General features: G+C 32.9%; 1 protein-coding gene across 1 annotated transcript in view; it reads left to right on the plus strand.

Moving 5' to 3' along the window:
* Nucleotides 1–15,303, plus strand: part of LOC114328350 (uncharacterized) — a 460,680-nt gene that overhangs the window by 400,100 nt on the left and 45,277 nt on the right. The window contains exon 4 of the mRNA XM_028277179.2: nt 5,422–5,642. Within this exon, the coding sequence (XP_028132980.1) occupies nt 5,607–5,642 (36 nt within the window). The 5' untranslated portion in view covers nt 5,422–5,606. The remainder of the gene's footprint in view (nt 1–5,421; nt 5,643–15,303) is intronic.

The following is a 15,303-nucleotide window of genomic DNA, read 5'->3' on the forward strand; positions in this document are numbered from 1 at the left end:
TTTCGTTTTATCGATAACATTTTTTATTTTTATTTGAATGTTAATTAGATTAAAACAAAGAATTCGTTGGATGGTTTTTTTATCATACCAAGCGTAATTTAATCTACTTTAACAAAAATTTATGAAGGTACAACAAAATATTATATTTTTGATAGAGTAGGTTTAATGAATTTTCTGTGACTTTGCAATGTCGTTTTAAAGAATTAGTTCACTATTTGTAATTTTATAACGCTTTTCTTTATTTTTACATAATACAAGTATGCACTTTCAGAGTTGGCCGTATTCGAATTACATTTTATTTCAAATACTATTTAAAATTCACTCATGTATTTTGTATTTGAAACACTAGAGGCGAAAGTATTTTGTATTTCAAATACTCGAAATAGTATTTTGAAAATACTTTGATTGCAAAATAATACACCTTTTGATGTCTTGTAATGCTTATCTTTTAGGATGAATCATCTCTTTGCGGCGGTTACCTGGAATTAGAATTAAGGGAGTAGGGGTCATAAACCTGATCCCAGCAATTTAGTTTATGGCTGTGTTTGTGGAAATTCATTTTGGATTATTTTGTTCTTGTCTCTATAAAATAACAAATTTGTATTTACACCAAAGAATATTTTACACCCACCACTAGTTGCGCACAACTAGTCTAACAATAGTTAGATATTTACTAAAGCAATAAACCCATAAATCACAGCACGAACTAATAGTCCTATTATTCACTTCCAGATGAACCGCCCCATCCGGCGCTACGAAAGAAAAAATTACAGTGACCTCAAACTTAAAATATGGGTTTTTGTCTAAAAAAAAACTAGAAAGATTAAAAAATAAATTGAAATTTACATTTCGGAATATAATGAACCTAAGATTAAAAAAAATTTTAATCATTTTCGATAAAAAGCCGACGGTGATCAATGTGTTAGAATGTATAATGTAATGTATGTAATTTAAAATACCATTTTAGTCAAACAAATAAGTTCTTCATTTTCGGTTTTTTGTTTTTGAGAAAAATTTGGGTTAACCTCCAAAAAAGTCTTGATAAAGAACACCAGGTTGTAACCTCTTTGCATTAGCGACGGATCTACGGGGAGGGAAAAGGGGAAATTTCCCCATAACAAGGTTCAAAATTAAAGAAAAATGGTAGAAACGTACAAATATACATATGTATATTACCTGACTGAAACTTAAACCACAGACAGACAAAGTCAACCCAATAAACACGCTAGATAGAAAAAATAAGGGAACTTAATACATGTAAGGTATTATTTATGTCTTTTATGTAGTTTGGGTTTATTTTTCATATGTCTTTTGGTTGGTGTTTCATTGGAAGTTCCCCCTAAAGCAAATTTCGCTAGATCCGCAACTGCTTTGCACTCTATTTTGAATAAAATTCGTCAGGAAGTAGGTATTTGTATTTTGAAAGTATTTTCAAAATACTATTGTGTATTTTGTATTTGAAATATATCGATCGGAGCAAAGTATTTTGTATTTGACATACAAGCGCAAGAGTATTTTTGTATTTTGTATTTCAAATACTCATATACAGTATTTTGCCCAACACTGTGCACTTTGCAATTTTCACTGTTTTGAAATCACCTGCCGCAACATCAAATAAATCAGTATATTTATTTTTCTTAATTAATTCTGCTTCTACTAAAGATTTTTTCTTTTAATTTTTGCAGTGGGAATACCTTCAAAAATTAGACTCAATTTGTTCTGGTACTTATTCTGAGCCGAAAAATATTCAGGTTGAGATATTATGTTTTCACAAAGCACACACTTCAAAACGAACGTAATAAACAAGCCAAGCATAGACTTCTTAATATGAACTACAAACTAATTTGCGGAGTAGCAGAGTACAGATTCAGACCTACCCAAATAAGTCAAAGTCAAAACAAAAGTCGGTACGCTCTTAATTAGAATTGGAAATATACACGTTGCGTAAGATGATATTCAAACTTCAAACTGTTTGAAGAAGTTTGATTTCAAGTCAAATTTAAAGATATCAAATTCAAGTCAAGTCAAACTTTTTTACAAAAAAAGTTTGGTTTTCAAGTCAAGTCAAGTTTGTTGAGTAAAATCAAACTAGTTTGACTTGATACATCTCTACGCATGATAACATCGAAATACAGTAAAACCTCCGTTAACCGAAATAATTGGGGGAGGCCATTTCGGATAACAAGAATTTCGGTTAACAATAACATTGATTTTTGTTATTTTTTTATATCAAATTACACAGTATTCTTGGGCACAGTTGGTATTAAAAAATACTATGAAGTGATTTCGTAATGTGTTGTATATTTAATTGCGTTCTTTAGTTGTATGAAAGCAATGTTGAAGATGTTGACAAAGTAATATCGAATTGTTTCCGTTTTGCGATAAAAATTTACTTTCTATTGACGAAATCAGCCGTTTCGGTTAAACGATGTTTTGGTTAAAAAGGTTTCGGTTAACGGAGGTTTTACTGTATATTAATTTAGAAAGAGGTTCTAAAACAAGTATAGGGTTCAAGTCCTATACAATTTCGATTCCCTAAGATGCAACATAAATCGCGTCACGCAAGTTAGCGAAGCGTCACGTTTAAAAATTGAAAACGCATACTCAGTAGCGTATCATTAGTATCTTGACTTGAAACGTACTATACAGTGGCGGCTCGTGATTTTTTCAATAGGGGAGGCTATACCTAACTGTAAATTATCTAGACAAATTTGTACTAGCAAAAAAAAATCCGCCAAAAAAAATCTAATTTAAGACCCCATTTTTTTGACCATTTTTTATTTACATTTTATAATATATCATAATTCATAATTATTTCCTAATATCATATCATTTTAAAAATAGTTAGTATAATTGTAAAAGTGTATTACCAAATTTTGTGTCGTTTATTTGTTAACAATTCTATATCTGTACCTAAGTAGATATGCATATCAAAATAAATACAGATTTAAAGTTTTGCAGTCCAAACAGGTTAAAGGTTTACATTTTTTAAGATACTCAACTGAATTTTTTTAATTCTAAAAGCGGCTTACTCTGCGAATGCAAAAACACATATTTTGCTTTGCATTGCAGATATCGGAAAAAGTTATTTAAACAAGTTGTTCCAAATATTATTCTAATCCCACATACCAAATTTCATCACAAAATTCGCACTTTTAGTTTTTTCATTATTTGTAGTCAGGATCCTAAAATCCGCAGAGGAGGCTTCTGGCCGAAAAATCTCACTTGCCCGATCTCCGGGCAGCGTGTGCGTTAAGATGTGCAGCTCTAAGGAGACCGGGTCTTCTTAAACCATTCTTAATGAAAAACTAAAAGTGCGAATTTTGTGCTGAACTTTGGATTGTGTGGTTAGAATATTATTTGGAACAACTTGTTCAAATAACGTTTTGCGATATCTCTAAAGCAAGAAACCCATTATGAACGCCCGGCACGGCACAGCCCGGCACGGCACAGCCCGGCACGGCACAGCACAGGCCGGCACGTCCAAAAACCCATTTGTAACGGCCGGCACGGCACGGCACCGGAAAAATGGTCATATGTTTTAAAAACTATCGTAAAATAAAAGTTTTTAAAAGACATAAACTACACAATTTTAATGAATATGCATCATGTTAAAAAAACGAATTCATGGTTAAAAGATAATGTACATACCTGTCCATTGATCAAAATTTTCGGATATTTGTACCCATGTATTTTCCATTTTCTTACTATCATGATAACTTGAGTCCGATGCATCATACAAAAATGGGTATTCTCTGACACTCTCAATGAAAAGTTCTTCCATATTATTTTATTTCAAAAGAAACAACGCGCTTTCAATTAAAAAATCAACAATATATCTGCTTATTACCAACAATTATGACGCACTGGCGCCGACTGGCCGTTCAGGCCGTTCGACTTCAACGGATTTTATTCTCCTCGGAGAATTTTGGCCGTTCCGTTTGCGTGCTGGCATGTACCGGGCCGAGCCGGCCGCTCATAATGGGTTACGTTGCATTTAAAACTATACAAATGAATTTGGACTGTCCTGTGCCGGGCCGGGCTGTGCCGTGCCGGCCGTTCATAATGGGTTTCTTGCTTAACGCGAAGCAAAGTAAACAAAACAGTGTAGCGTGTGTAAAAAATTTATGGGGAGGCTAAGCCTCCCTTGCCTCCTCTGACCAGCCGCCACTGGTACTATAACTTCATAGTTCGTAGCGTCAAAATTGAATTATTTTGTTTATTTTTAACTTATCTCATAAGTATTTTTAACTTATCTCATATTTTGTGGAGAAATATATTGTGAAAATTGTGTCTTAAAATTAAAATAAATATAATCTACCTGTAACAGGAAATATAATTAATTTGGTCCATTGTAATGTTCCCCAAAAAGTCATATACTTACCTAGATAAAGTAATAATGATGTAATTAGAAATCTTTACACCGATAACCATCTTGAAAAATTCTCAACTTACTAAATACCTAAACATTTTGTAAAGGGAAGTGTGTAATTACAAATTATTATAATAAGTCTTATGATTGGTTATAGCTGATAAGATGAATGTCTTCAAACATACAAATTGAGAAACATTAGTGATTTTCTAACCAGCGTCTAGAGTCTAGAGTTTTCTCAATAATAATAATTGTAATGTTTAATTTGGCAAATGAACTTACGTATAGTTTTAGTTCCTCTAGGAAATCGTACTTTTATAGATATACCAAAATTTCGACTTTCTTCAATATCGGGTAACCGAATCTCGAATTGTGTGTAAGAAGTGTCGGAACAGTTATAATTAGACGTGCAAAGCAATTGTGCATACAAAGGGTGAAGACATGAGGTGTTCCCAAGAGGTCACCCATCCAAAACATAACCGCGCTCGACACTGCTTGACTAGGGTTATCGGGCGACAACCGGTGTAAGTCAGTGTGCTATGGCCGTAAAATTGATTCCAAATATACTTCATACTGTCGTTTTTATGAAAATAATTCTCAACATTTTTCCCAATCTCGTCTAGAGAGGTATAAATTCAAAAAAATAATAATAAATATTTTTTAGTTGTCATATTAACAAAAAGATATGCAAAAGCATGTATAAAATATGTTTTAAAAAAAGTGGTCTTGAAAAAGTAGGTACCACTAATTTTAGTGTACGAAAGTAATTTTGTCTATATCCAATAGTGCTAAATTTGCTATAAAAACTAAATGTATCTAATACATTACTAATTATATCGTTACAAATAGTTGTAGTTACAAACTGTAGATGTTACGATGTGTCGTCATTACGAATTGACAGCGTTATTATTCGTGGAGTTACCAACTGCCTCGTTACTATATACACATCATGGGACCTTTATAATATAGATTATTAGTTGCATTATAAGCTGCTGGAGCAGTTTTCTCCATTGTATAATCAGTATATTAATACTTTCTTCTTGTTTCAGAATACCGGTTGATGAATGTACGAGTTTTTAGTGACAGAGACCAATGTGTTGTTCAAGGTTCGTAGTAAAATGTGTTCGTACCATCGTCACTATTCAGAGGTGTAGGAGAGAAAGAGGAGACCGAGGTGCGAGGGTTGGTGTTGCCCTTACCCCTCGACATCTATCCAACGCCACCACTGAGTACTATGCGAATTGCACACTGCTTCCGAGCCCTTATTGCGGTAAGTACACACATTAGTAGCTGAAAATAATCTTTAATAAAATAATAAAATATAATAAAATATAATATTAATGTAGTACGTGTATATTAAATAGTTATCTTAAAATAGGAATATTTACTCCTTCTTCTTCTTCTTAATATATAGACATGACTCTGTCCCTTTTTCAATGTGCCTCCAGTAAGTTATCGTTCCATCGTTTTCGTGGTCTTCCCACTGATCATCTTCCTATATTGGGGAAACGTCTCTCGCCGTCTTTACTACTCTATTTATTGTTGTCATTCGGCTTATGTGGTCATTCCATTATATTCTTCTGTTTATTGCCCAGTTATTAATGTTCTCCACCTTACATCTCCGTCGTATATCTGTACTTCTAGCTCTGTCTCATAGTGTCTTACCATCGATTTTTCGAAGGGTTTATATCTCCGCTGTTTCGAGCAATCTTTTTGTTCTGTCTGTGACAGGTCGTGTTTCTGCCGCATATATCATTATTGGTCTGATGGCTGTTTTGTAAATTCTGCCTTTCATTTTTTTTACGAAATTTGTTTTTCTCTATATTGTGCTATTCAGGGCCGCGACTTTTGACCCTTCGCTTCGTTATCGAACGTATTCACTTCGTATACTAAACAGATACGAAACGAATACGTTCGATATCGAAGCGAAGGGTCAAAAATCGAGGCCTAGGCAACCTGCGGCTTTGTTTGCTCTATTCACTTCTGTTTCGAGCTTTCTGTAGCTAGATAGCGTGATGCCTAGATATTTAAACTCAATCACTTGTTCTGTTATTTGACCCTCCAGTTCCAGTTTACATATTATTGGATTTGTTGTTAGGCATTTTGTCTTTTTTGGGGAAATTAACATGTTAAATTTTCTGGCGGTTATATTAAATTGGTGAAGCGTACGTTGTAAATCATCTTCACTTTAAGAGATTAGTATTCCATCATCTGCATAGCAGATTATTAAACGCTTTTCTTTACTTCAATAGTTTGCATCAAATCTTTAGACGTTAATTTGATTGACTTTTATTCAAAGCAAATGAATGAAAATTTGCAGACATATGCATTCGCGGGAACAATACACGAATAGTCAATAAAAAAAAATTTATGTTTATTAATTGTTTAAATAAAAAAACGATTTGAATGGAAAATGCTTAAATTCTCTTGTTTTTTACAATGTAGAAACTTGAAACTTTTACGGATTGTAGCTAATGATATATATCTACATAATTTCACTTTTTACGTTAATTGTTTACGTTATGCTTCATAAATAAACAATAAAATTTCAAATTTTGATCGCTCATATATTTATTTATATATAAATCGGCGTTTATTCGTGTCAAATTTCAATACGATACGAAACAAAACTTCAACCAAAACTCGAATTCAAAAAATTCGTGTTTTTATCGTAGTCTTAGAAAAACCACCGGTAGAGACGTTTTGTGCTACAATTAATATTAGAATTCGTTTCGTCGTATTAACCCTTAAACGCCCAAGGGTGGGTAAAAAATGTCCACCTAATGCGTATTCCCTTGTAACATATTTATTATGTGTTTAAACAATTTTTTAAAATTATTTATTGTTAAAAAACAGCCCTTTATCGAATGTTAATTTGGCTCTACCGATATTTTTGAAAATAAAAGTAGCATCTTGAGTTAAATATGGATGGAAATAAAAAGTACACCCTTGGTAAATCTTGTTACTAAAGGTTTCTATATAATTTCTCGTTGGTAGGAACATAATCCATATAATTATCGACGTATAATTACAAAATCTACATAATTATCCGCCAATGAGGAGACTGAAAGGAAGAATATGGAGAAAATCGACAAATCTGAATTACTGGCTTTTACTGGTATGTTAATTTTGATGTACATTTTAATTTTGTTGTAAGGTTTGTAAATTGTTTATATTAATATTTTAGAAGATGCTGTGTTTATTAAGCATAAGATTCTTAAGTTTAATCAATTTTCAATAACTCTCAATTAATATATTAGCTATTTTCGAGGTGGACATTTTTTACCCACCCTTGGGCGTACATGGAACCTAAAACAGGTTGGGCGTTTAAGGGTTAATTATTAATTAAACGCTTTTCTTTAGTTCAATCGTTTGGGTCAAATCTTTGGACGTCAATTTGACTGCCTTTTCTTCAATGCAAATGACTAAAAATTTGCAGACATGTGCATTCGCGGGAACAATACACGAATAGTCAATAAAAATTTTTTTGTTTATTAATTGTTTAAATAAAAAAAACGATTTTAAGGGAAAATGCTTAAATTCTCTTGTTTTTACAATGAAGAAACTTGAAACTTTTACATATTGTAGCTAATTATATGAACTATACATAATTTCACTTTTTACGTTAATTGTTTAGGTTATGCTTCATAAATAAACAATAAAGTTTCAAATTTTTTGCCGATTCCGACTAGTTTTCATGTTTGTACATAATATTATGTTTTATGAATACATATTTTAATAAACATGACGATATATTTTAATATTTAAAAAGTGTAAGACTAAAAAGTAAAAAATAACAAAACATGAAAAAAATGTTTTTAAGAAACGCTTTTCTTTAGTTACGAGTGACTAAAATTAAACATTATAAAAAAATCAACTAAAAAGCAAAAAATAAAAAAAATTTAAAAAATCTAACACATTCGTTAAAGAAAAGCGTTAAAGAAACAAACGCTCATATGGTATTCATTGATCTTGAGAAAGCATATGATAGAGTTCCTCGAGAGATTCTGTGGTGGGCACTCAATAAGAAAGGAGTCCCTGGTGAATATGTAAAGATTGTGAGGGATATGTATGAGGGAGTAACGACTAGTGTTAGGACAGGTGTGGGAGAGACTGATAAATTTCATGTGAAAGTAGGATTGCATCAAGGTTCTGTGCTTAGTCCGTATTTATTCTCATTAGTTTTGGACCAGATAACAGCGAAAATACAGGGTAACATTCCATGGTGCTTAATGTATGCTGATGATGTCGTGTTAGTAGGAAATAGTGAAAGAGACTTAGAACAAAAACTGGAACAGTGGAGACAAGCTCTGGAGGAAAAAGGTTTAAAACTTAGTAGGACAAAAACAGAGTATTTGGAATGTTCATTTAAAGATGGAGCTACTACAAATAAAATGGTATCTTTGGATGGTGAAATGATTGTAAAAAGCAATAGTTTTAAGTACCTAGGATCGGTATTACAGAGTAATGGAGAAATAGATGGAGATGCATGCAGTAGAATTAGGGCTGGATGGATGAAGTGGAAAGAAGCGAGTGGTGTGTTGTGTGACAGAAAAATTCCAATGAAGCTGAAGGGAAAATTCTATAAAACAGCCATAAGACCAGCTATGATGTACGGAACTGAATGTTGGGCAGTGAAAAAGAAAGAGGAACAGCGAATGCATGTGGCGGAAATGAGAATGCTTAGATGGATGAGTGGAGTGACAAAGAAGGATAAAATTAGAAATGAGTATATTAGGGGAAGTCTAGGTGTGGCACCAATTGATGCCAAAATGAGAGAGCATAGGTTAAGATGGTTTGGTCATGTTCAACGTCGAGACGTTAACCACCCAATACGAAGAATAGCTGAAGTGCAGATTCCTGGAAGGAGTAGGAGAGGAAGACCAAAGAAGACCTGGGGGGAGACGATAAGGCAGGACATGTTGGTAAAGGGGATTAACATTGATATGGCCCAAGATAGAATTGTGTGGAGAAATGCAATTAGGGAAGCCGACCCCGCATAGGGATAAGGCAAAGAGAATGATGATGATGATGATGATGATGATTCGTTAAAGAAAAGCGTTATAGAAAATGTGTTAGATTTTTTCAAATTTTTTTTATTTTTTGCTTTTTAGTTGATTTTTTTATAATATTTTTAATTTGAGTCACTCGTAACTAAAGAAAAGCGTTTCTTAAAACATTTTTTTCATATTTTTTTATTTTAAGTTGTTTTTCTCCCATTTGGTATCCTTTTTTAGTTCTTACTTTTTTTATTATTTTATCCATGATCAGGTTGAACAATAAAGAACTTAGGGAACCCCTGTCTTATCCCATTGTCAGCTTGAATTGGGTCAGTTAGTTCATCTTCTAATTTTATTTTTATTGTGTTGTTCGGGTAGATGTTTTCGATCGTTTTAATTGTTCCTATTAGAAGGACCTCTTTTGAGTATAACAAATGGATATCGTCCTCTAATTTGGGTCTGTCAAATACTTTCTTATAGTTAGAGTCCAATTTTCAAAAAGGAAGAAGGAGAAGATCCATTTTTGGTGACAACTGCAGGTCAATGGTCATCACTGGTTACAATGTTATTATAAGGCATGGCCTGGAATCTTATATGGAACAATTGGGAATTTCCCCCACCACTTCCACACCGGTCAGCTAAATAAAGAGAAATGACAGCCTATCTCGCTCACGAAGACTTTAACCAATCATTTATGTTAACATCATACCTGAATGTCACAAATAAAATAATCAAACGAGGCTTAACTCGGCAATGTCAATTCTGTCAAAAGTAATGACAGTTAGAGTTAGTGCAAATAATTTTCTATTAGTTTACAGTTTTTATTCTATTATCTTTAACGATTTATTCTTAGTAATTTCAATTTAAGTTGGTTCCTTATCCTTCGTTTATAAAGTGTAGTTTTGTTTTAGTTACGAAAGAACTTTGGTGTTGTGTTAATAAAAAAAAATAAACATGGTTTATTATTGTTGTGTACAAATCATAGAAAAGTTAGAAAAATGCATAGGTAAATAGAAATTAGTTTATAACTGCTTTATCTGAAACAACAAATAAATACACGTACCTATATTTAGAAAAACATTGTCTAACTTTTTTATATCCCTTTTCCTTACTAAATTTGACAGCAAAAATAACATATATTTTGTAACTTGAGAATTCCGAATAATTTATGAGTATTACTTAGATATTATTTAAATAAAATACTTTAACAAGCTTAGTAAGTTTTGGTATTTTATTTTAATAATATAGGTGAGATTATTTCTTGTAAAATAATAAGATATTTTAATTAGTAACGAAATTGCCCGCAAGAGGCGCTAAATGGATAAAATTAATACTTGTCCATTAGAATTTCCCGCCAAATAGTGATTAGTTAACACATCGGACGCAAATGGCGTAAGGAACCAAATTTTTACAGTGAGTTGCCTATCTATCTGGTAATACTATATTATTTATCTATGATTATAAGGTTTAGTGTATTTACTGCAACACAAACATGTGACCGTGTGACGTGTTTTGAAAATTTATTACCAACACAAGTACGTTTTCTTTTTTAAACGAAGAAACATACACAAATATTCAGTAAATACCGATATTCTTCAGTACAAAGCGTATCGTATCTACTCACAAGATATTTCCTTGTATTGTTCTCGTAAACGCATACTTACTTTTAAATACTTGTTTCTCTCATTGATCCTCAATCCGGTAGCCGCCGTCCAGCCAGTGTCCATAAATCGTTGACAGGCCGACAGAGATACGAAAAACGAAGAAGAACAAAGCGGCTATGATGGAATACCACTTCGAGCTGTCAGCTTGGCTGTGGAATAAATTTCAAGAGTGTCAGTCTTGACAACATAATTTTCTGTGTTGTGCAAATTTCGATATCTGGCGAAGGTAATCGGAATGGGCATGTTTACGTATTTAGGCCACGTGATTTTGGTACCAGACCCGAGCAGTGGTGGCGAATAAAAGGAAATACAATGAGATATATTATATTATAATATGCTGAAAGGGCTACTGGTATGAGTACATATTCATGTATGTTAGGGAAATAAATCCTCTTCTCACAATCCTTTAATTGGTTTGATTAAAGGAACTTTCCATTGTCGGATCCACAAAGTGCAAATCTTGACTCATCAATAAAAATAATATTAGTCCAATCGTTAATATCTCAATCGACACGTTCTGGTTCAACACTTAAACATGCCATACGATGTGCCCTCGTTAACAGTGGAGCAGTAGCAGGCATTCTGACTCTGATTTCAAATTCCCTTAATCTGTTTCTAACCGAATTGGCACTTACTTGAACATTGCGGGTCGTGGAAAGATCATCTTGCAGTTGCCTAGCTGTAACATGATGTGTACGCAAAGTCTGCAGATGCAAATAACGTTTATGTGCTGGGTTTTTGCACCTAAGAGGTCCTGGAACTGGTCTTCTTGTGCATCCTCCATTTTCTCTATACCTTCTTAAAGCTCTTGAAACGCTGAATTTGTGGATTCTCATAACATCAGCAATATATTGCAGCGATCGTACATCTCTAATTTAAACTACAATTGGGGTTGCTTGCAGGACCGCCGCTAAAGTGTTGGCCGCCCGTGTGCAACTTAATGTTTGCCGCCCCGTTCCAACACTTTAGTCGTTTCAACGTAGGTACTAGTATTTTAAGAAATATGCAGGACAAACGCGTATATGAATAATAATTGCTCTGATCTCGACGTTACTATATTTAAATATATAGGCCTGGATCCCGCGTACCTAAAAAAGTTGATTAATAGCAAGCTGAAAAATTGTTAATAGCATAACGGTGTCTATTCGGACAAACTTTGATGTATGGGAACACTGGAACAGGGGAAGTTTTAATTGTGGAACAGGTTAAAAATTTGGAACGTCAGACTACGAAAACGTTCCATGTATTTTGTCGGACATAACTTCCAATTGATTTGTTACCATTTCATTAAACTCTCATGCAGAAATCAGACTGGTGGTCATCACCAACTGGGCATTTTAATGAGTGGAACACGAAGAACATGTCAAATGACAGGAATCATGTTGGTTAGTAATATCAGTCTGATTTTTGTATGAGAGTTTAATGAAAGGGTAACAAATCAATTGGATGCTCTGTTCGACAAAATAGTGTTCTAGTGTTCCCGTACATCAAAGTTTGCCCGACTAGACACCGTTAAGCTATTAACAAGTTTTCAGCTTGCTATTAATCAGCTTTTTTTGGTACGCGGGACCCAGGCCTATTTGAAATACAGTAGTGTGCAAAAGAAAAGCGTGTCTAAAATCATCAAATTCTCAACTTAGACTGAACTATAACCCTATCTATAACAATCTTCTTCTTCTTTAAGTGCCATCTCCGCGGCGGAGGTCGGCAATCATCATAGCTATTCGTATTTTATCCATAACAATACATAAGCATAAAGGAACAATATAACAGCAACCGTCGAGTAATAAAACAGATTTTTTTAAACCATCTGGTAATAAAAAATACTTTTTGTGATGAGTGTATTATAAACATAATAAAAAATGGTAGTCCCATAAAATGGCCCTATCCATATGATGATTTTCACACGGCTACCGAACCACAGCCACTTGTTTGTTTTCCAATTATTACAGCATATCAAACAAATCTGAACCCATAAATTACGAAATCCACTTCTCTCTATTAGATCGTCAAACAAAATAATCGATTATCGATTATCAGAAAGGCGCTAAACAATTTTACGACTGTTCAAAATGATTTTAACAAAATAACTATTAGCCATAACCAATATGGAGTGTTGACCGTTCAATTAGCACCTGATAAAGCTCTGGGAAAACCTTCGAAATTGTAGTTTCGAAGGTATTTGAAACATCCTTGGGATTTCCTAATTTGCGAAAATATTTCTTGAAAAGATATAAAAAATATATCTAAATATAGATGTGAGAGCAAATTAGCCTATTAAGCGCCATGGATGCGAAAACGCAACATTTTGTAAGGATTTTTTTCATAACTAAATATTTTTATTTTTAAAATATTCTTCATGTCGCATTTCCGCTTAAAGAGTGTCATAACTCAAAAAATTTTAAAATCGGTTTTATTGCACCAACAGTTTAATAAAACTATAAACTCCTATCTCACAAAGTGTCACGTCTGTGGGACAAGTATTTATCGTTAGATGACACTAGCGTCATTAACCGATTATCCAAAAACAACGACGCACCGAACACAAACAGTGTCACATATCTACGTGTGCAAAGCATTTGTCCATCTAAGATGTGTATAAAGCGTCGTTTGTCGAGTTAAGACAGTATATTATGTGATTACTTTATTGAAAACAATCTGCGTATGTGAAAAGTGACACATTTATCACTTAATTATCTTTCTTTTTGCAGTATTTTGTATTTAATGTTACTTGTATTTAAACTTACATCTTTAAAAAATAAAAGTCTGCTAACCAGATAATAATAATGATATACTTCTGTACTGCAAGTGTCACTTTTGATAAATAATATTTCGTAAATTTTTCGTTATTTTATCTGTATAGTGTCACAACTCAAAAAATCTTTTTTAAATATTTTTAATATATTTAATAAGCTATTTTATAGAGTTTCAAAAACCATTGTAACTGACTAAAATAGTTATTCTAATTTTAATAGTTTTTGAATTAAACCCGAAAATGTTGTAGGACAAACTTTAAACGTCGTTTTCTCGAAACTTTTCTTTTTTGACTTATGACACTTTTTGAGCGGAGGTGCGATGTGTTTTAATTCTCAAAGGTTTAATGATATTGAAATTTATTAAACGCTTTTCTTTAGTTCAATAGTTTGCGTCAAATCTTTAAACGTTAATTTGAATGCCTTTTCTTCAATGCAAATGAATGAAAATTTGCAGACATATTATGCATTCGCCGGAACAATACACGAATAGTCAGTAAATTTTTTTTTATGTTTATTAATTGTTTAAATAACAAAAAACGAGATTTTAATGGAAAATGCTTAAATTCTCTTGTTTTTTACAATGTAGAAACTTGAAACTTTTACGGATTGTAGCTAATGATATGAACTAAACATAATTTCACTTTTTACGTTAATTGTTTACGTTATGCTTCATAAATAAACAATAAAGTTTCAAATTTTTTGCCGATTCCGACTACTTTTCATGTTTGTGCATCATATGTCGATACTTAAATGTCACGTCGAGTCATTCATAGAACCACTTGTTGTAATTTTTAACCTCATTCTTAAGACAACAACATTTCCAACTGCGTGGAAAAATACCAGAGTTTGTCCTATTTTTAAATCAGGTTCAAACTCTGATATATCTAACTATCGACCTATCGCTCTTATATCAGCATTCTCTAAATTGTTCGAAATTATCTTGACAGATTACTTGTATTAGTCTAAGAGCTAGTGAACCCTCCGACTAACGGTCGTCCTGTAAGGCTAGAAATTTATCTAGTGATAATTCATAGCACACCAAGGCTAAAAACCATGACCTGGCAGGCCTCAGTGGTGCACGTGTATCTACCAGGTGAATCGAAAAGTGCAAATTTAGGGGGTAAAATAAACTTTCTCCTGTAAGGTTTAAATTTAAGTATGTGTTTGAGTAAGTCATTCAGAAGAAATGTGTACAATGGCAGGCGATTCTGAAGAGCATAAGACCTTGCCAGGCGAGGGGAAAGATTAGGGGTTTTCCCTAAAATTATTCTTTTTGCATCGAACAAATTTTTTTTAGGTTTTTTAAATCATTCCAAACAAAAAACGTCTTTAGTGATTTTTCTCTTAAGTTAATAGTTTTTGTTATATAAGCGATTGAAAATTTTGAAAATTGCGAAATCGGCCATTTTTAACCCTAAATCGAACATTTATCTAAAAATTTCAATATTGCCAATATACGTAGATATTCTTTAAACATTGATTGATGAAATCCCGAAGAGTTTTTTGCAATA

Source organism: Diabrotica virgifera, chromosome 1 (assembly GCF_917563875.1).
Source record: "Diabrotica virgifera virgifera chromosome 1, PGI_DIABVI_V3a".
NCBI classification, from domain to species: domain Eukaryota; kingdom Metazoa; phylum Arthropoda; class Insecta; order Coleoptera; family Chrysomelidae; genus Diabrotica; species Diabrotica virgifera.